At 35.1% G+C, this 21,372-nt stretch overlaps 2 protein-coding genes across 3 annotated transcripts; one reads left to right on the forward strand and one right to left on the reverse strand.

Annotated features, from left to right (window-relative positions):
- Window positions 1-48: 48 nt before the first annotated feature.
- Window positions 49-14,804, reverse strand: LOC136797985 (RNA polymerase II subunit A C-terminal domain phosphatase-like). Of its 2 annotated transcripts, none has more exons than XM_067054572.1 (7): window positions 14,517-14,804; window positions 3,841-3,930; window positions 3,467-3,557; window positions 3,066-3,188; window positions 2,400-2,641; window positions 1,889-2,199; window positions 49-1,607 (listed from the first exon to the last, which is right to left on the reverse strand). In XM_067054572.1, exons 1-7 carry the CDS (start codon window positions 14,738-14,740, stop codon window positions 397-399), a joined length of 2,292 nt encoding a protein of 763 aa, XP_066910673.1. In that variant the 5' UTR covers window positions 14,741-14,804; the 3' UTR covers window positions 49-396. The 2 variants fall into 2 exon arrangements, with proteins under 2 accessions (XP_066910673.1, XP_066910674.1); XM_067054573.1 differs by lacking the exon at window positions 14,517-14,804 and adding an exon at window positions 5,710-5,778.
- A 273-nt stretch (window positions 14,805-15,077) lies between these two features.
- Window positions 15,078-19,987, forward strand: LOC136797988 (zinc finger TRAF-type-containing protein 1-B-like). Its single transcript, XM_067054576.1, has 5 exons — window positions 15,078-15,377; window positions 15,773-16,011; window positions 17,479-17,690; window positions 17,946-18,107; window positions 18,636-19,987. The coding sequence occupies exons 1-5, from the start codon at window positions 15,174-15,176 to the stop codon at window positions 18,845-18,847; spliced, it is 1,029 nt and encodes a 342-aa protein (XP_066910677.1). The 5' UTR covers window positions 15,078-15,173; the 3' UTR covers window positions 18,848-19,987.
- The last annotated feature ends 1,385 nt before the right edge of the window (window positions 19,988-21,372 follow it).

Consider the following 21,372-nt stretch of genomic DNA (forward strand, 5'->3'; position numbering starts at 1 on the left):
AACAAAGACAGCACAAAGCACAAAAGAAAATATAAGTAACAACTTGAATTCAGTAAGAAAATGACGAAAAATGTCAGCCATTAAAAAATTCTTTACAACAATTATCTTAGTGAGTTAACAAATTCATAAAAAAATCAAGTATGCAAAAATTTGGATAGAGCATAAATACTAAAGCAACTTTTACTTTCCACAAAACAGAACTTGCATAAATAAAGAAGAAGGGGTAACACGAAAAAGTGGATGGGTATTTTAGAGTTAATTCATCAGGAAGTATAATCGAGAACAAACAAAAACTAAACCCTCTGAAGTAAGAAAATGTTTATGGTTGGAAAAGACGGTTGGGCAGTGAACCTTAAAAAAAGACTGGGAAGCAGGTTGAGGGGAATGCAAGACATTTTATTCAGTCTGTGATTCACTAATCCTTCGTTCGAGGAGTGAACCAAGTTGGTCATCGTCATCATCAGCAACACTGCTATCTGAAGATGAAGAAGAAGAAGCACTGGAATTGGATGACGTTGATGAAGAAGAGTTACCATCATCTGAAGAATCAGAACTATCATCACTATCGTCGTCATCTGATGAAGAAGAACTACTCGAATCCTTTCCATGGTCGTTGTCTTTCTTATCATCTTCAGAAGTTTTCAATTTCTTTTTCATGGTTGAACTTTGTTTTCGTTTTCGTTTCTGTCCTGAAGAAGGTGGTGAAGATCTCTTCTCTTTCTTTTTGTTCTTCTTCTTACTCTGAGAAGTTTCTTCTTCAAGAGTCACATCCAGACTTTTCATTTTATTTTTCTCATCGTCGGAGGATTCATCGCGACTTAAAGATCGCACCATCTCTTCATCACTCGATCCTTCATCTTCGCTATGCATGAAATCCTCGACTTCTTTATCCATCGCGTCAATCTCATTTTTCGAAAAACTCCCCAAAAAATTCTCCGGATTGTAGCCTCCTGGCAGTTCAAAGCCTTCTTGTGCCAAAGGTGAGATCTTGTTGCGCGATTTCTCGAACGAATTATGCTGCGGTGTTCCTTGTCTAGAACCTGACGGACTCGGCTTATCATATGCCGGAACAATAAAATCGGCCTCGTCGGGTCGCTTCCATCGTTCATTAGCCGCCCACAACCAATTAGGATTGACTAACTTAATTTGATTGGGATTTTTCGATGCTTTATACGCTTTCTGTGTTCCATGTCGGGCCGCTACTACATGGGTCGTATGTAACTCGATTTCTGATTCATTCTTGGCTTCGATGACGTCATTCGAAACACGTGCTCCTAAACTAATGGCGGTTCTCCATGGACGACTTTTTTCTGGCGGAACATTAGTAGGAATGACACCAGTGAAGACGAGATTACAATCAGTTAGAGTTTGTCTTCGAAGTTGAGGTGCTATGACACGAACATCAGGATTCAGTGTACCGAACGAACAAAACCTAGTGACCTCTCCATCTTTCTTTGCCACGCCTCCTTTCTCTTTAACTGCATCGATTGTCTCATAAAATGCTTTGTGTATCCTCTCTAAAATTTCTCCTAGGTATGTCAGATAGTCGTCAGTGTCTTTTATGTGGTTGTTGTTGTTGGTGGTGGTCTTGGCTGTTGTATCGTTGTCTAAAAGAAATGAAACTCATTCTCAAACGTATTAACAATATTCAACAATGAGTGACAAAGGGATCGGAAACTCAAAGGCAACTCAGCATTCAAAAGTTGAAATGATCATTTGGCCAGCTTGCTAAGAGAACGATGAAGATGAACAAAAGTAAAGATATCCTAGCCACTTTATCTTACTCAAAAAGGATCAAAAGAATTTGAAAGGAGAACCAATAATAGTCCTTAAGATAGCAAAGATGTCGAAAATGGCAGAAGAAAAATGACGCATGCGCAGATATTACCTTTAGCTTCTTCAGTTTTCGATTCTCCATCTTCAACTTTCTTCTCTTCTTCATCTGACGTGTTTCCATTCTTCGTTTTCTCCTTGTTGTCGTCGTCTTTTGTCGCATTTTCCTCATTTGTCGTCGTCGTGCCGTTCGTCGTTGTTTTTCCTTCTTTGTTGTCTTTATTGGCTTTGAAAGGGTCGTTGACGTCGTCCGTGCCGCTGAAATATTTATACGGCTTCACCATGATGAGGTTGGGAGCGAAATTCCAGACGTCTTCACGATCGTCAATAATGCAAACCATGTGGTCACCGCATGGAAATAAAGCCCTGGGTAAAAAAGATGAGAAAGACTTCATTGAAAACTCCGAAGTAAAACAAAACTGATTGTGCAGATACAGTGAAATTAAGTAGTAAGAACAATCTACTGTAGAGAGACAAGGAGCAGCATTCTAAAAAAGCGAATCGGTTTCAAAAATAGCCGATTCCACTTTTGAGCACGAGGTGTCATTTATTGAACTAAATAATACTTGAGGTCGTGAAACTTGGAGAAACTATTAATAAATTCATCTCTGGATCGAATGCGATGTGCGAAATGTTTGCCGTCCGGATCGAGCATCTTTGCGATGGTATGCGCGTACATCCGTGACCCCATGGTGAATATGTGCAACTCGTAATATTTGGAGATACTTTCAAGAAACTTGTGGGCGTTCGGGCGTAATTTGGTGTGATATTCGTACTGATGGTTGGGTAGGGTGAAAGAATACACATCCTTGAGAGAAACAGAACAGATTAAAGCAAGAAGAAGAAGAAAGAATTAGAATCACGACGCGACGGTAAGAAATTTAATAGGAAGAGCGATGTCAAGTTGTCTAATGCGCGGTTCGATTCTTGCTCCCGCATGTGTTCTGTAGTTCAGCTAATCTAATTCAGCTGTCGGTATTAGTCCTAGATTCCTGCGCTATCCACGTAAAATATTGATAACTCCTAACAGATTTCCAAAAGCCTCCTAAAAACATCAATACTTATGTTTTTCCTATATGCAAAAACCTAAACAATGGCTCTATTGCTTAAGAACAATAGAATGTTAATGCGAGCCTGTTTATAAAAGGTAAGACACTTGAAAAATTGATCAGAAGGACGCGAAAAATCAGTTACTAACCTTCAAACATAGTAAAGAACTCTTAAACAAATACCTGCACTTTTGCAGCTGGTTGAACAGTAGTGTGAATTAACGTCATGTCCAAGTCAACAACTAAAACTAGTTTACGTGATTTCAACAGTTGTTTCTCGTCTTGTTTGGCAAGCCTTTCAGCCTCCTTAAAATCGGATAAAATGTGATTCTTTAAACGATAATATTATCATAAAAGGCTGTCAATCAACAATGGCTATGTTTTCGCGCAAAAAGAGTCCACAAGCATCATATTGCCCTGTACCAAAAATCAAACTACTTTTCAAATCTCTCCAATGCCCTAAATTTATGTAAAGAGACTGGTATTCTCAAATTCTAGCTCGCTAAATAAAGTTGAGACGTTTTACTAAAATAAGGGACTTTTCCAATGCATCAGGAGTGTAAAAGCGAACTGGGGAAGCTTACTTCAACAGAGACCCACAACTCTTGTATGTTGTGAACAACTGGTACCGTGGCCGTTGTGGCTTCTGCAAGCTCTCCTGGTACTCCTGGCTCTCTGTAATGAAAACAAAAGGTTTTTTTAACATCCGGGTTTTATATCAAGTGTTTTGATACTGACGCGGGTTGATTCACGATAAAGGAGTCATTGTCGAAGCCTGATTATTGTTAATGGTATTAGATTCCCTTAGGACCTGCAAGGACAAGTTTTCAACTCAAAGTTGAGACGACGAAGATCAGAAACATTTAACATTTCCATGCTTTCTATCTTGGGTTGCGACAATGACAATGCGGACTTAGCTGTCAGAGATGAGAAACATTTCAAACATTTGGATGCTTACTTTCGGAGGTCTGCCCCACAGTCGCAACACATATCTTTCATCACTGTATTGTGTTCACATTGCTCTTCTTGGAGACGAGCCACTGCTTTCCTAGACGTTCCAAAGAACAAGATCGAATTTATAAATTAACGTCTGATTTCTGAAGAAATTTGTCAGTACAAATATTTCAATACATTGCAACCTGTTACAAACTATTTTTTTCGATGTTTGAAGATCAAATATTTGATGCTACCAACGGATTCAGCGCGAAAAGAAAATAAAGAAAATGGGGTTGTTTATTAAGTGGTACTAAGAAATGGCATTTTTAAGGCAAAAAAATGATATTTTGGGCGTTTCCCGATGACATCAGCATTTTACTCAGAACATTTTCAAAAAAAAGTCATTCCCACAGCTATATAGCACTGAGCTAGTGATATCAGAAATTTCATGGCAGAAATTTTTAAAATTAAAGAGGTTGAAATCAATCTCCGCTCTGCAAAACTTCTGATCCTCCCTGAAGCTACCCGCTATACGTTCGGTATTTACGGTTTATCTTTTAGAGCATCTTTGCTGTGGAACCAATTGCCAAAAAAGTTGAAATTACATGACATCAAAGATTTAGCCAAGTTCAAAACTGGGATAAAAAACTGGAATGGCTCTAAATGTTCATGTAACATCTGTCGGTAATTGAACACAAAAGATCTCGTCGTTTTTAATTTTATTTTGTAAAATGTTGGATTTTATTAGTTATGAATTTTTGATTTGTAACTACGTTCCCCCAACAAGAAAGAAAGAAATTATTATTATTATATATCAAAAAGTGGTATGGTTTGTTAAGTTTCGGTGTCTGGATCACGAGATAATTCATGTTTTAAGGTGGGTAAATATGCTAAAAATCTGCTGGCTCTGCAAAAAATAATTTTCCATATTTAAATTAGATCTAGATCTCGAGATCTAGCTCATAATACTAACTCAGGGCTATCTAGCTGTGCGAGTGGTTTTTTTTGAAAATGCTCCCAGTAAAATGCACCCTCCTCCTCAGCTGATCAGGATCCAGGATAATCGGAAGCTAATCAACTCCGTCGCAAAAAAAACACACATTGCATGAACTTGCTAACATATCAAACGCCATGAAAATGCAAGACTTTGCCTGACTGACAATCAAATACAATTGAACGACAATCGAATACAGGTGAACGACAGGCGAACGACAAGCAAATGACAGTCGAATCAATCGAATATTACCCAGAAATTTGACGTTCGATTAAGATTCGGTTGCGTTCAACAATTGAATTTCAATCGCTCCATTGCATTCGGTTTTGCTCGACTGGTTCGATCATCGTTTCGGTTCAATTGAGATTGTCTGAAGAAATGCCAAGTCTACAGGCCTTACTTCCTTGTGTATTTTTTTCACCCAAAACACTTTATAGAATGTCTCTCAAAAAATTAAAATGTGCCTAGAAATTTATGAAGTGCAAAAAAATTAAAGGCGCAAAAGTTAGAGCCATGAAAACAAAAAATAAACAAAAATTAATTTGAATAAGGTAAATCTAAAACAAGTGTGGTACATCAAGAGTGCTCGGTTAGTTAAGAACCAGAGCCATATATCAATATTTCAAAAAGTTATCTTCTATTATTAAAAAACAAGATGTACTTCTTAGTTTTTTAATGGAGGATAACTTTTAAAATATTGATAAGGTAAATTCATACAGAATTTGCAGAAATTCCCTTTTTCCTTAATTTTGACCATAAAAACACCCATAAATTCTGATCTACAAAAATTAGAAATTTATTGTTGTAAATTTTTTTCTCACTTGAAGAGATCTACCATGTGGAATAGACCTTTTTTGAATTTGATTTAAAGATCCCCAAAAATCAAGATTTTTTTACCTTTTTGCCTTAAAATTTTGCCTGGAACCAGCTACTCTCCCACTCAATATATACAGTTGATAACTTATTCCAATTCACGATGATAAGAAAAAATTAATGCATGCATATGCTTAATAAAATTGTCACTGCACACTGGGTTATTTAAGACAAAAACAGTATAATTGTTGCTCTTTTGAGCAATTATTTCCGACAACGGCAATTTTCTTAACAATGAAATGATGAGTCAGCAAAATTGTGTTGACTTTTACAAGGGCAAAGATGTCAAAGGTGTTTAAAAAATGATAAATACATCAAGGAAAAATTTTCCATATTTCTAAAAGTAACTTATTCAAATTTTCATTCCTCAATGATATGAAAAGTTCTTATGTAAAAAGATACCCATAGTGTGCAGAGGGGTCTGAACCCCCCCATTAATATTTCACCCCCCCTATAAAGGTATCCCCCCTATTTTTAAAATTTTTTGATCCTGCACCATTTACAGGGGTCCGAGCCCCCAGCATATAATTTGTACTCCCAGTATTGGGGAAGAATTTTGATGAATGAAATATATAATCAGATAAGTCGAAATTATGTGATATTAAATTTTATTGACTTAAATCAACATATAACATAAAAAAAATTTTTTTAACCAAAAAGTTACTATCCCCCCCATTTTTATTTGATCCCCCCCTATAAGCTCAAACCCCCCATTTTAACTGGAAAATTGCCCATCCCCCCAATAAAGCCTTCCTTGAAAACTCGGATCCCCCCTTAAAAAAGGGGGGGTTCATACTATGGATACTGCATCAATGCCGAAACACAACCAGGAGAAAAACAAAACCCCCATTGTATATAAGCCCCGGGGGGGGGGGCACTTAGGCAAAAATGGATGATGGGTATGTGTGGGCGGTAAGAGTCGGTTTTTTCACCTTTCAAAGTCTCTCTAAGGGTCGGAAAAATCAGAAAGTTTTAAATTAGTCTCTCTAAGGGTCGGAAAATTCAGGATTTTAAGAAATTTTTTTGATTTTCAGAGAAAAAATCGTAATAAAGTCTCTCTAAGGGTATGAATTTTTTCAAAAATCGAAAAAAAAATCGAAAAAAGTCTCTCTAAGGGTCACTTTTTCAGCAAAAATCAGTCTCTCTAAGGGTCGGTTTTCGGAGTTCCCGTCCGCACATACCCCTCATTCGCCAACAACCCTAGTACCCCCCCCCCGAATATAAGTCTTTTATAAAAGACTCTATTTTGCTTGTCTACATTTCCAACAAAACCAGTTGAATACAAAACTAAACGACAGTGGTCTAATTAATTGAAAGGGTGTCAGATTGATACTAAATATATATTCAACAATAAAATCAACTTTACTTTCGAAAAATAGCAAAAATAGCTGAAAACAGAAATTTTCAATTTTTTACTTTTTTACATTTCTGCTGATTCAGCATTTCATGATTGAAAATTTTCAATTTAGCAGAAATTGTCGTTTTTATCTTATACCCAACTAATTATGACCAGACCGTGTCAATGGAATGGACCGCATCAAACGCCACACAATCCAACACAATCATAACTAATTGCAATTTGATTGTGGAACATAATCGAATCGCAATTGACTATTAACCATGATTTGCCGTTAATTGCTTCAATTATGTTCGATTGTATTCAATTACATTTGATTTTGTTACATTTGACTATTATATTCACTTGCTTTATTCGCTCTTGTACGGTACTTATACACTCACCCTTATCTGATGGCATATTTTGTGCTGCCAACGCTCTAAAGGAGTGGGTTAATTAAATTGCAATAAAACTTATCGAACATATTTGTATTTTAAAACTAATAGAACATAAACAAAGTTCAATCGAAACCTAATTGACAATCAATTGAACCAATTGAACGTTATTGAACAACACTCAATCCAAACCAATCAAACAGTATAGAAAAAACTCTTCATACAAAAATTACAGGAAACGCATATTTGGACTTTGTACCCTATGCTGAAACGATGGAAGTTGTTGGAATGTTTACAAGGCTCCTTGACAGAAAATCCTTTGTTTTATTGTCAATGATGACAGTGCCCTTATTAATTTTGTTAGATCTGACATATTGGTGTTTGTAAGTGCACTTTATAGTTTTGATTCCCATTGAAGAATCATATTCTGGTTTTCATGTTATTCGATGCTGTTTTAGAGCTTTAGAGCTAGCCTGTCAAATGCTATTGAAACATTTATAATCCAACACAATCGAATATTACCCAGGAACCGGCTGTTTGATTGAGATCCCATTGCGTTTGACAATCCAATACCGTCAACTGCTCTAATTTGGGACGATTGGTCGAAACATGGGACTGTTGATATCTGGCCTGTATTTTCACTTACTGTTATACTGTGAGTGGTCCTAAATCCGACAGCCCTGGCCTAAATCTGAAGGGGTCAAACTAAAATAAAAACAAACCTTTCGCTGTGACGCAATGAAGATACCAAAGTGACAACTAAACTGAGAGATTTGATACACTGAACCAATTGAACCAAACCATTAATTCCTTCTTATACAAAACCATAATTTTTTATTACCAAATTGTTAACGTTTTAAACACGAGCAACAGATTCAGAATAATAGAGGTAATTATTTTTACAACTTACAACTTTTTTTATCACATTGACATCTTGACATTTTAGTCATCTTGTTAGATGTTTTGTTTCGAGAGTTCTTGCAATATAGTTTATTGTTCAACTTGGAGAGGGAATGTTTGTAAACATAGAATTTTTTTTCATAGCAGTTATTTGGGGGGGGGGTCGGATTTAGGCAGGTATCTCTTTAACAACAAATTTGTTTTTGATAACTCCACCAAGTTTATCAATCATACTTTCTGTCATAACATGTCACAAATACATGTCACATTTCACTAATAGCGCGCCCTTTTAAACTTTTTTTGTTTTCATTCAAAATAACCGGACGCCGATTGGAGAATTAGAGAGAGCCAACCACCTAACCGCCTATCGCCCGAGGGGTTTAACAAATAAAGAGTGTGTAACTTGCCGCGCGAGTGACGTCAAACGCTCCATCGTTTTGCCACTAATTTGGTCTTCTTTGTTCCAGACTCTGGCGTGTGTTCCACTAGGGATTCTTTTCATGTTTCGATTTAAAAGCCTACTCTGTGCGAAAGAGAAATCGTGTATTTTTTAATACGTCGTTCATTAACTCAAATCAAATGACTTTGGAGGTTCGCTGTGAAATGGTGGCCGCATGCAAGTACGGAATAAAGGGAAGAGACTGCAAGTTCGACCATCCAAAAGCATGTCGAAAATTCATGAAGCACGGAACCAGAGCCAGAGTTGGCTGTCAAAAAGGTAGAAACTGTCTCTTTTTTCACCCAAAAATGTGCATTGATTCACTGAGGAAAGGAGAATGTTTCAATAAGATGTGTCAGCTAACACATGTAAAAGGAACAAAAAGAAATGCCGAAACCTACCCACATAGAGAGAGAGAATATCAAAACAAATGGGATGTCAAAGAAAATCAGTACCAAAATGATTTTAAGGAACAACACTATCAGCATGACAACAGGGAGTATGGATCTCAAGAAACCCATCAAAGGAATAACCAGAATACAAACAAAGAAATGGATTTTTTAGCTATTTTTCAAAAATTCAAAAAAGACTTAATACTGGAGATCGATCAGAAAATATCCACACTGATGGACAAACAAGTGAGGAAGGAAATACCACTACAATACCAGTATCCTCAACGAATGATGTCCCCTCAGAACACCAACTGGGGAATAAACCCGTCAATGATCAACCCGTCTCGCTAAATTCATTTTCAATTTTAAACGTTCAAGGACTTAAACCACAAACAGTTCAATCAACAGTACCATATATCAAAGACAAGTTGATTGAGAATAACTTTTTATTTATGATTTTAACAGAAACTTGGCTCAAAGACCATAATGATGCTGAGTTACACATAGAAGGCTATGAAATATTTCGGTCCGACAGAAAAAGACCAAAGTCACGATTTGGAAGATGTAGTGGTGGTGTCGCTATATACATGAGAGAAGATATTTCATCACACTTCAAACAGACCGTTACACACTCAAATGGCGTTATCGAAGTCATCTGTCTGAGTTCGACTACATTGGATATCCAAATATGGAGAATATACCGACAGCCAGACGACTCATCAAACGGAAATCCATCTAAGAATGAACAATTCAAACCAGTTATAGAGTTAATTAAATCAGAACTAGACAAAACTGAAGGAAAAACACCAGACATCTTCATAGCAGGTGATTTTAACCTGCCACACGCAAATTGGGACAGCAAGTGCTCAAACCCTGGGGCATCTACAGAGGAACAAAGAATGACTAGTGAAATATTCACTCTTATGAATGACCATAATCTGATTCAACACATTAGAGGAGCCACACACAAAGCAGGAAATACACTGGATTTAATGCTCACAAATAACCCTCTACTAATACACAGCTATGAATCAGCCCCATCACCAGATTACATATCCCATCACTCAATGATCAATGTTAAAATTCACTTTGATTTACACTCAAGTTTCCAAAAGGAGGATCCCTTTGTTGTGCGTAATGTATTTGATGAGTACAATTTTCATTCAAAAACAATAAACTGGGTATCAATCAAGGAAAAAATGAAGGATAAATTGTGGACAGACCTTCATGATCAACCGACAGCTGACCAATTGTCAACAATCACAGACTGGATCATAGACATAATTAAGGAATATGTACCAAAACGAAAACCAAACACTAAAAAATTTCAGAAGATACCACGCGAGCGAAAAATTTTATTCAGAAAAAGAAAAAACATTTTTAGAAAATTTCCAAACCCAATGAAAAATGCAAAATCCAAACAAAAATTAATAGACATTGAAACTAAACTAAAGCTATCCTACGAATCAGAGAAGAAAAGCCAGGAAAGGAAGGCAACAGAATCAATAAAAAACAATCCTAAATTTTTTTATGCATATGCAAAAAAGCATAGTAAATCAAAATCCAAAGTTGGACCACTGCGTGACAAAAATAATTCTTTGATATATGATGCTGACCGTATTGCTAATATACTCCAAGACCAATACACATCGGTTTTCAGTGTACCATCGGAAAATGACGTCACTCATCCAACAATATGTCCAAACGTGCTAAAAGACATAGACTTTGACGAAAAAGATTTCATTGAAGCAATCTCAACATTGTCACCAAACTCTGCTCCCGGTCCTGATGGATTTCCTGCGATTTTGCTGAAAAATTGCAAAGAAGAACTTGCTAAGCCACTCGCAATATTCTGGAGGAACTGTCTGAACCATGGAGTAACAGAGGAGATTCACAAAAGAAATCATATCACACCAATATCAAAGGGTGGAGATCAAGGAGAGCCATCTAACTACAGGCCAGTATCACTTACGTCCCATCTCACCAAGGTGTTTGAAAAAATAGTTCGAAAGAAGATAGTCGAATTTATCAACAACAATGACTTGTTCAACCCAACACAGCATGGTTTCCGGGAAGGGCGATCATGCCTTAGTCAATTACTCAGCCACTATGACAGTATCCTATCAAAACTAGAAGAAGGATTGGATGTAGATGTTGTATATCTCGATTTTTCAAAAGCATTTGATAAAGTCGACCACAGGATACTGCTATCAAAACTGAAATCTATTGGAATAACAGACAAACTACTTAAATGGATTAAGTCATTTCTTCAAGACAGAAACCAAGTAGTATTTGTAGACGGTCACAAGTCGTACCAGGCAAAAATTCAATCAGGAGTACCTCAAGGATCGGTTCTTGGGCCATTATTCTTCATCATCATGATATCAGACATTGATGAAGGGACAACCAAAGCAGAACTTGCAAGTTTTGCTGATGACACACGAGTAAAGAAAGGAATCCAAAACATCATTGACCAGTTTCACCTACAAAACGACCTTAACAATGTTTATCAATGGTCGACCATAAACAAAATGATGTTAAATGGAAAAAAGTTCGAGCATCTCCATTATGGAAACGGACCAGCCACCAGTTATTTCACAGGTGAAGGAAAGATAATCCAAACCAAATCTTCAACAAGGGATCTTGGTGTTACCATGTCAGACGATGCGAAATTCAACCAACATATTCTAACCATTGTAGAAAAAGTACAGATACTCATTGGTTGGATTCTGAGAACATTCAGCTCAAGAGAACATGATGTCATGCTCACTCTTTGGAAGTCTTTAGTCATACCACACATCGACAACTGTTCTCAACTATGGTCACCCAATGAAGTTAATCTGATCCAGCAGATCGAAGATCTCCAAAAATCATTCACAAGGAGGATTAAAAACCTACACAACCAAAACTATTGGGAAAGACTACAAACATTAAAACTGTTTTCACTGCAGAGAAGGCGTGAAAGATATATTATCATATACACTTGGTGTATTATTGAGAAGCTTGTCCCAAATCCTGGGACAATCACGTTCTATGCCAATCCCAGACAAGGAAGAAAATGTCACATACCACTAGTGAAAAGGGGGCCCTGGCAAAAAGTCATATACTCAAGTTTTAAAGTCCAAGGACCAAGGCTTTTCAACTCGCTGCCAAAACGTCTGAGGGATCTCACTGGGTGCAAGAAATTGAAATTCAAAACTGAGCTGGATAAATATCTTTTTACAGTTCCCGACGAGCCACTCGTGACTGGCTACACTATGATGAGACGAGCTGAAACAAACAGCATCATCAATATGAAAATTTACATCGGTCCTCACAGGATGGATGCGTAAAGATATTACGAAACAAGCTCAAGGTAACTCAAGGTAACATTGCCGTCCCATGTTTTGTCAGATAGTCCCAAGTTAGAGCAGTTGACGGTAGTACTCTTAGGTTCCAAACAAACGGGCCCCCCCGCTTGTTAATTTTTCGAAAATTTTCCAACCCCCGGACCTTATTAGGACCCCCCCGTTTATTAATCTCTAAGAATATTTTCAGCTGTCAAAGAGAAGGCCCCTTATTTTGCTCTAAATAGCCTGATTTTAGCCTATTTTTACCTTATTTTTGGGTTTCAGGAGTACAATTTCCAACCCCCCCGGCAATTAGGTCCCCCCCGTTTATTAAGATCTAGAAAATTTCCCAACCCCCCCGTTTATTCGAACCCCCCTGTTTATTTGGAACCTAAGAGTAATTATTTGATTGCATTGGATTACATTTTGATTCATGGTATGATTGTGATTTTTGTTTAAACATGTTCAATTGACACCGCGTCTGGTTTTATGGCATCATCGCATCATTTATATATTTATCATTGTCTTGAGGCTGAAATCTTTTTATTATTCAACATACCATCCTAAGCAGCAAAAGTTCTATCCATCAATTGGTTATCCAATGTTGTATCAAGTAGGACAGTCTGGCTGGGGACGTTTTGAATTTTATTGCTATTTTTTATTTTAAGCTAAAGTTAAAGTTTCTTTTTTTCGCGTAGTAGAAAAATTTACAATGAATAAAAGGCTGTGAACAAAAATAGCTTGTAAATAGTAAGCTTTCTAAGCCGTTCATCAGTACCCGGTATTTAAATCAAAATACGGGGAAGATATAAGAGTTCGTGAAATATAATTAGTCGAACTGGTACTTGCAATAAAGCAAGCCTAAAAATTATGTACACGCATAAGGGGACTAAAAATACCATATAGCACAAGTTTAATGGTCAACAAATAATAAAATGACTAGTTGTATTTTATTTTTATATAAATGGTTTTGAGAAGAAGTATATCAAAAATATAAAGATATCTTTATAAGTACTATTACCATTTTTTATATATTTAAAAAAAGAAAATTAATCGAAATAAATGAAAGAAAGATTTATTGAGCTTGAATCAATTTATTTTTCAAATGAAGACTCAGAGAGTGAAGAGAGAATTTGACTTTAGTATGGCAATCAAATTGATGCCATACAAGAGGAGCATGATACATAACTGGACAGTCAGCTTGATCAAAATGGGTTACAGCAACACTATTTTTGTCATTTCGTCGGTCTGGGTTGTCAATGTCATAAGGACGAGGATGGTGTGTGAACAAGTCAATGAAAGACAGTCAGGCACATCCTGGCAAATGAACGGGGTGAGCATTTGCATGGGGTATTCGTCACCCAGTGTAAATGAGATAGGACGTCTCAGGCTAAAAGCGCGAAAATGAATAAAAATGAACTTCAAACTGAAATAGGGGAAAAAGGAAGAAAACTGGGAACTTTATTTTTTCGTTAAAAGTTTCTTCAATCTTAGAAGACAAAATTGACCCATGGAAAAAAAATTTCATCTATGCAGTTCTTTGAAATGAAGCAAAATATTTCCAACCCGGCTCAATTAAACTGGGTATTCGGCGCTATTACGTCACTTTCGTTTTCGACCCCGTTCATTTGCCAATGGTCGCAAGTGAAAAATACCCCGTTCATTTGCCAGGATGTGCCTGACTGAAAGATTTGTTTAGATTGCCGTTTAAGAATTTATGTACACTTTTTACATGCTTCGAGTTTAAATAGACTGTTTAATATTTAGTGGTTTAAAATCTTTGCTATCAGTGTCATGTTTATTTTCGACTTTTTTGTTTATAAATTTAGAACATTTAGAAATAACCTTGTTTATTTGATTTAATCCAGCAGTTTTAGGACCTCCCGCCCCGTTATACAATCCACTGGTCATGGCCTACAAAGGAAGACCCAAACTTTGACAAATTTGCTGGTAATTTGGTATTTCAAAATAGCATCAACGTACAGTATTTATCACAAAAATCATTAAGGAATCAATTTATATTTGATACAAAATAAATACCCTTTTTCAACTTCCTCATTTGGTTTCACTATCAGGTCAACAACTTTTCCATCAAACTTCGCCTTCAATTTCCTTTGCAGTATAAAGTTAGAGGGGTCAATTTTTTCTGTGAAGATATATGTAGCAAGTATCTTCTCTTTCTTCACTGATTCTCCAGGCTTGACGTGCCATTTTAAGATTTTTGACTTGGATTGACAAGATAACACCAAATCTTTGGTCGCCATCTTGACTGGTTTCCTGCTCCCGGTTGAATAGAATGAAATTTATTGGGTGAAAGACCCATCTAATTTTCTAAAAAGAATCAAGATTTTGAGTCAAAATGAGGTTACTTTTATCAAGTCTTCATTATTTTGAGTAATATAGTGCTACCCTTTTTACCTTTAAAAAAGCTTTTTCTCAGTTCTTTCAGTAATTAGATTTTAATTTGTTTTGTTTTCTAATTTGGGTTTTACACCCTGTTTTTTTACTTCCAAACTGATCAAAACAATATAGTAAAGCAAAATTTCGACCAATCAAATGAATGTATGAAAATCATGTGACACCGTCGTGCAAAAATGTAAACATTGAAAAAATTTTTTTAAAGGGACATGCAAAAGTTGTTTTGAAGCTGTGAGCTGGTACAAAATTTTTCTAAGTGACAGAGAATACAATTTAATCATGACAGAAGTGGCATCATTATTAAGAGAGTCTATTGGCAGTGTATGTAAAGATGAAATCGATCTTACCCCTCCAGCTAAAAGGGTTAAAATGGAGAGTGAAGCTGAAAAAGTGGACGAAAAAAGAGAACGTCTTGAGTCAAGATTGATCAGTGTTCTTTCTTGTGTTATATGCTTTGATTTACCCTCTGGTTCCATATATCAGGTAAGACATTTCTGATATTTGTCAATTATATTGTGTTATTAAACCCTGTCACCTGTTGAGAAATATTAGCAGTAGTGCTTTGTAATGATTCTTAAAGGAACTTTTTTTGAAAAAAGAGCAAGCCCTAGTTTGCCTGATTTTTACCAGTTTACTTCAAAATTGTTTCCATTTTTAAAGGTTAAAGCAGGTGAATGAATGACAGAATGAGAAAGGAGATGTTACCACGTTACCTAATGCTGACCTGGAAAAGTTTTAAGAATTTGTAATTATAGCCAGAGTAACTATGGCCGCCTGACCTGTCACTAGGAGTGCCTTTTTCCCATTCACACTGTTACTATGGGTCACTGCATAATTCTGCAATTGAAATATTTATGAGTCAACTGTTCCTTTTATAGTGTCTCCATGGACATTTGATGTGCATTGGATGTTTTAATCACCTCCTTGCTGATGCTAGGCTGAAAAATGAGCAAGCACAATGCCCAAGCTGTAGAGCTGACATAAGTTCTAAGAACTCATCTCGCAATTTAGCGGTTGAAAAAGCGGTATCTGAACTGCCAACATACTGCAGATACTGTGAAGATGAATTCCCACGAAACCAAATCCCTTTCCATGAAAAAAGTAAATGTGACCAGAGGTATGTTTAGATTTTTTTCTACAAGTGTAACATTTTCTTTTAACCTTTAAGTATTCTCTTTTCGTACATTAATACACGTCTTATTTTCCTTTTTCTCTTGGTGTGTGAGTTTACTATTCACCACAAACCAGTAAAATTTAATACATAGGGTATTGTTATATTTTGTATGTAACTATATTTTATTTGTTTACAGTATTTTTTTAAAAAAATTTCAAACTTTGAATATCCTAGATTATTTTATTGCAATTGTAATTCTACTTTTTTTAATTCCATGTAAATATGTACAGTTTTAAGCCTTTTTTCCCAAAATTACGTAAATAGTTTGTCACAGCTTTTGAAACAATTTTGATACGCTATTACATAATTTGCATGAGATTTTTATCAAATTTTGTTAAAAGTGGCTCTGCTTCCATTTCTATAATAATTTTGCAGCTTCTTCTACTTTTAAATAAATACTTTGCATTCTTTCATGATCATTATCAAACTTTAGAGTTTTTGAAAATTGAAATTGTATATTATCATGTTATTGTCTCTCTCACCTATGCAGTTATTCTAGGAGTTGATGGCAAAGAAATTTCAAGGAAATGATGATAGACTTGGAAAATCTACATACTACATATATTTGTGATGACACATACTCTGTAGTAATGACAGGTAAAATTACGCCAACCTTTAGTTCATATATATTTCTAGACATGCATGAAGGTTACTTGAGTTAAGCACATTTCACTAACAAAAAGTTTTTGTTTATTTGAAAGTCTTCTTTTGCTGGTGCGGGGGTAAATTAAAATTTTGATTGAATTATATATGTTTTGAAATTCGATTTTCCATTCATCTGTCATCCTAGTTCATTTCAATCTTGTAAATATTTTAATTTTCTAGTTTTTAATTTATCAATTATTTCAGATGTAAATGACAGATGAAAGGAGAATCTTTGCCCAAAACTCAACCATTTACTCATAGTATATAGAAAAACAGAATTTTTTCAATGAATAATAATGCTCTATTTCAAAGATATCTAAATCATGTGGTTTTAGTTTAAAGCTTCTTTAATGTCACAAATTAATCTTCCTATAAATAAAACATAGAGCTAGTAATCGTTTCAAAAAGAATATTTACAACTCTTTCTTGTAAAACTATTTCAGCACCCACATCAGCAAACTTCATAAAGCTCACTTTTTAAGGAAAATTCTCGCATCATAATGCTACCCTTGTTACAAGATAACACACAGGATGCAGAAAATGCTTGAGAAGATAGACTAAAAGCCTTTGCTTTACAAGTTCCCTTCATGCATAGACAATATTTCTAAGTCAACTGGTATTCTGCGGTTGGGGGGTCCCTCTAAGATCTCGACTTAGAAATATTGTCAAAAGTATATTTGATAATCTAACCTAATTTCTTTCTTTTCAGGTTTTGCAAAACTTGTGAATGAATTTCTTAACACTCTATTTTTGTTTTTTCTTTAGACCAGCCTGCTGTGAATATAAGGGCTTAGGTTGCACATGGGTAGGTGTTCATCACCAAGTGGAGTCTCATGTCAAGGACTGTTTGTTCCCACAGAAATGTGGAGCAGACCTTCTGGAGAATGTCAACATCATTGCTGCAGAATCTAACGAGGAATTGAGGCGTTATCAAGACCTCTTCCAAATGTTATCGTATGAAAAAATCACTAATTGTGGTAACAAAATCTTTTTGGGGTTTTTTACTCTTATTCAGTTATAAACATTCCTTTCATTTTTTTTGATACACGTGTGATTTAGTTATCGTATGCAAATCTATATGATTGATTTATGTAACCGAGGATTTAAATTGTGTGACGCAGGTCACAGAAAGATTTTCTAAACTTACATAAACGTGTTTTGCTTACTCTGGACAAAAATTGGGCTTTTACCAACTTTTCAAAATTTTTACCAAGGAAACTCTAATTTTTTAGACATTCAACTATGCCCAAGTCGCAGTGATGATTATATTCCCAAATTGTATTACGAGACAAACAAGTTCACTGCTTTCGATCAGTTGTGGACAATCAAGGCCAAAGTTGTCGGCAATGAGAAAATTGCAGCACGTTCACTCTCATACCAATTAATATTAAAAGGTATTATATGATAAACATATTTTGAATGTTTATAAAGACAGTTCAATGCTCACAAAAACAACAACTTCTTGTCATGTGGGTTGTACTTTGAAACGTCACGTGAGAATTCGTTAATTAGCCATGACATTAAATCGATTCAGCCGGTTGCTTTAGAAAAAAATTTCTAATATTTTTTGCAAGGATCAGCTCAAAAGTTTTTCTCATCAATTTTCGTCAATTTAATACGTGTAAACATTTTACGGTAAGAGTTATAAAAGGGTAATCAGATGGTTTGAGATATTTGGCCTGCAAAAACCTTCTGGGGTCCTGAGTAGAACCTCTAAGAATTTGTAGTTTTTCCCAAAGTTCTTGTGTTTTGCACGGTTTCTTGCGTTTAAATTCTATTGTTTTCTTACTAATGGTTTAAAAATTAGATATCTCGGCAAATATCACAAACCTTCTGGTAATCCCTTTAATTAAGAATGCCTTCAATATGTCTGAAACTATTGACCTTAAAATATTAAGTCTAACTATGCTGTTATTTTTCAGGAAAAGGGAACCACGAAATAAAATACTTCCTGACGAAAGGACCCTTTGGAGATGCAAAGATCTCACCTGAAACACAACGCTTCGAATTTCGCGATGACAACAAAGAGTCAGACTATCATCACATCGCGCTGACAGAAGAGACCGATTGTAACCGCCTGCTAGCCGCACGCACAATCAATTTCCGAATCATGATGTTTTTAGTCAAGAAGTGAACAAAAAAGCTTTTCTTTGTGTGTGTGAAAACTGAAAATTTGTCATGTGAATTTTTTACAAGGCTGTGCAAATAGTTTCATGGTTTCATTTTTAGATTCACATTTCTTTATTGTAAAAGTGTCATTCTTTTGTTTCAACGATCTCTTGAACTGAATTGATAAAATTATTACTTTGAAACTCCTGGATATACAAAAGTCAGCTAGAACTTTTGTTTTAAAGATATTTCTTTCTTCCACTTTAACTTCCAGCCTTTTGATGTACATACATGTTTTTTTATAAGAACATCCAAAATCTTTGAAGCCTTCTGGTGTTCTTAGCTTTTTGAGATTTAAGCCTAAAAATGTTCTTAAAGTGTTCTTAATTTCGCCATTTCAGGAATATTTTTGCGCAATTTCCTAAGAAATTAGGTGTTTCAGAGTCAATGAAGCCTTAAAATGTTCTTAGGTCAATCTTAATGTTTTGACAATCGAAGTTCTTATATTGTTTGCTCTTATAAAAAAATGTGTAAAAAGCGTAGAATTTCTAAGAGTCACACATACTTATAATGTATAACATAATATGTATTGTTGAAAGTTATATATATATATTACGAGGAGAAATGCCTATTTATTTTATACAAGAAAATAACATGCAATTATTTTAAGTAATACAAAATTTAATTGCCTAGTGACCCACACTGTGTAAATAGATTTAGAGAATATAGTTGCTTATTTTGAAACTCAGTCTTTTGATTATTTTTTAAGTAACAATATTGTGTTTTAGATTTTAGATTTTTTATTACTGAATATCTGTCCATTCTCGTTGACAATTACATTCACAACAAGGTCTAATAAGGACGAGTCGTCAAATTGATGGGATAGCCTTTACTACCTCTTTCTTGGTTTCAGATTTTTTTCTCACCATTTTGGAAAGGTTGATTAACAAGATATTAGAAATTTCTTTTGTTTTCTATAGAAGAAACGGCTCTTGTTTTTGACATCAAAATATTGCAAGAAATCTTGTTAATCACTTCATTTACCCTTTATTAAATTTATATTAATTTTTTGTCATTTAATTTGTTTTAAAAATATAATCAAAATGTTACAAGAAATCTTCATTTTGTTACAGTAAGTTATTTTTGTATATAGTTTCTAATTGATCGAAACACTTGTCCAATTGTTTCAACTTGAAATTCTGCCATTATAGTGAGGTCTGTTAGCACAAAAATACTTCAGATGGTGATTAAAGCATGAAATTTGGCACAGATGATGCTTAGAGGGTCTAAAACTTAATTTTAAACAGTAACACCAAATTTTGCCACCTGGCCACCTGCCAGATGACGTCATCAGGTGGCTTAGCAAAAATTTATTTTTTTGAAAATATTTAAAATCTGATGGTATCAGCGGAAAGAGCCTGAAATTCTGATGAAAATCGAGGTATAAAACATGCCTTCAAAATCTTCCTATCAAAAGTTATGAAGGTTTAAAGTTTTGTGATGACGTCATCATAAGCCTTTCCAGGCAAAACCTAAAATCCCGTAATAACGGAACTTGTTGACCAAATTTAGTGTTTTATACATGAATCCATGTCAAAATTTGAAGTTCTATCTGATGCTTGGGTCTAAACAACATAGGAAGGCTTAAAACATCCAAAAAAAATAGTTGGTTGTGCACTGTGCTCCTGAAGGGAGAACGCTGCGTTGATTTGCCATGTAAAGCTCAAAATCTAAGTTTTAGTATTCTGAAGGATTTAAAGCTTTTAATTCAATTTGAACATCGGAATCGGAAAAAGCAATGAATTTTGATATGAATTGATGTATAAAACATGAAATTTGGTCAATTTGTACCAAAATTACGAGGTTTTTAAGTTTTGCCTGGAAAGGCTTATGATGACGTCATCAAAAAACTTTCAACCTCCATAACTTTTGATAGGAAGATTTCCAAGGCATGTTTTATACCTCAATTTTTATCAGCATTTCATGCTCTTTCCGCTGGAACCATCAGATTTTGAATATTTTCAAAAAAATAATTTTTGGCCCAGCCACCTGATGACGTCATCTAGCAGGTGGCCAGGTGGCAAAATTTGGTGTTACTGTTTAAAATTAAGTTTTAGACCCTCTAAGGATCATCTGTGCCAAATTTCATGCTTTAATCACCATCTGAAGTATTCTTACGTTTTTATGTGCTACCTGACCTCACTATTACAAACAATCATGTTGGGTAACTTTTGACGAAAAAAAAATCAATTCAACAGGGTTAACTTTTGTTAAAACCGGTTGTCATGTACTTTACAACAACAAATAATTTATTCAGCAATATATAGACCCAAAGTTTTTATTCTTCTAATTGATCGAAACACTTGTCCAATTGTTTCAACTTGAAATTCTGCCATTACAAACAATCATGTTGGGTAACTTTTGACGAAAAAAAAATCAATTCAACAGGGTTAACTTTTGTTAAAACCGGTTGTCATGTACTTTACAACAACAAATAATTTATTCAGCAATATATAGACCCAAAGTTTTTATTCTTTTTAAGGAAAAATA

The sequence above is a fragment of the Clytia hemisphaerica genome, unplaced genomic scaffold (assembly GCF_902728285.1).
Source record: "Clytia hemisphaerica strain Z4C2 unplaced genomic scaffold, Clytia hemisphaerica genome assembly, whole genome shotgun sequence".
NCBI lineage: Eukaryota > Metazoa > Cnidaria > Hydrozoa > Leptothecata > Clytiidae > Clytia > Clytia hemisphaerica.

Excerpts from the sequence above, each read along its gene's own strand:
- LOC136797985 (XM_067054572.1), bottom strand. The coding sequence starts at position 14,740 with ATGGCGACCAAAGATTTGGTGTTATCTTGTCAATCCAAGTCAAAAATC. Across the intron at positions 3,931-14,516 it reads AATGAGGAAGTTGAAAAAGG|GAAAGCAGTGGCTCGTCTCC; the intron begins GTATTTATTTTG and ends TGGAACGTCTAG. Across the intron at positions 3,189-3,466 it reads AGTTGTGGGTCTCTGTTGAA|GAGGCTGAAAGGCTTGCCAA; the intron begins GTAAGCTTCCCC and ends TCCGATTTTAAG.
- LOC136797988 (XM_067054576.1), top strand. The coding sequence starts at position 15,174 with ATGACAGAAGTGGCATCATTATTAAGAGAGTCTATTGGCAGTGTATGT. Across the intron at positions 15,378-15,772 it reads CCTCTGGTTCCATATATCAG|TGTCTCCATGGACATTTGAT; the intron begins GTAAGACATTTC and ends TTCCTTTTATAG. Across the intron at positions 18,108-18,635 it reads ATACCAATTAATATTAAAAG|GAAAAGGGAACCACGAAATA; the intron begins GTATTATATGAT and ends GTTATTTTTCAG.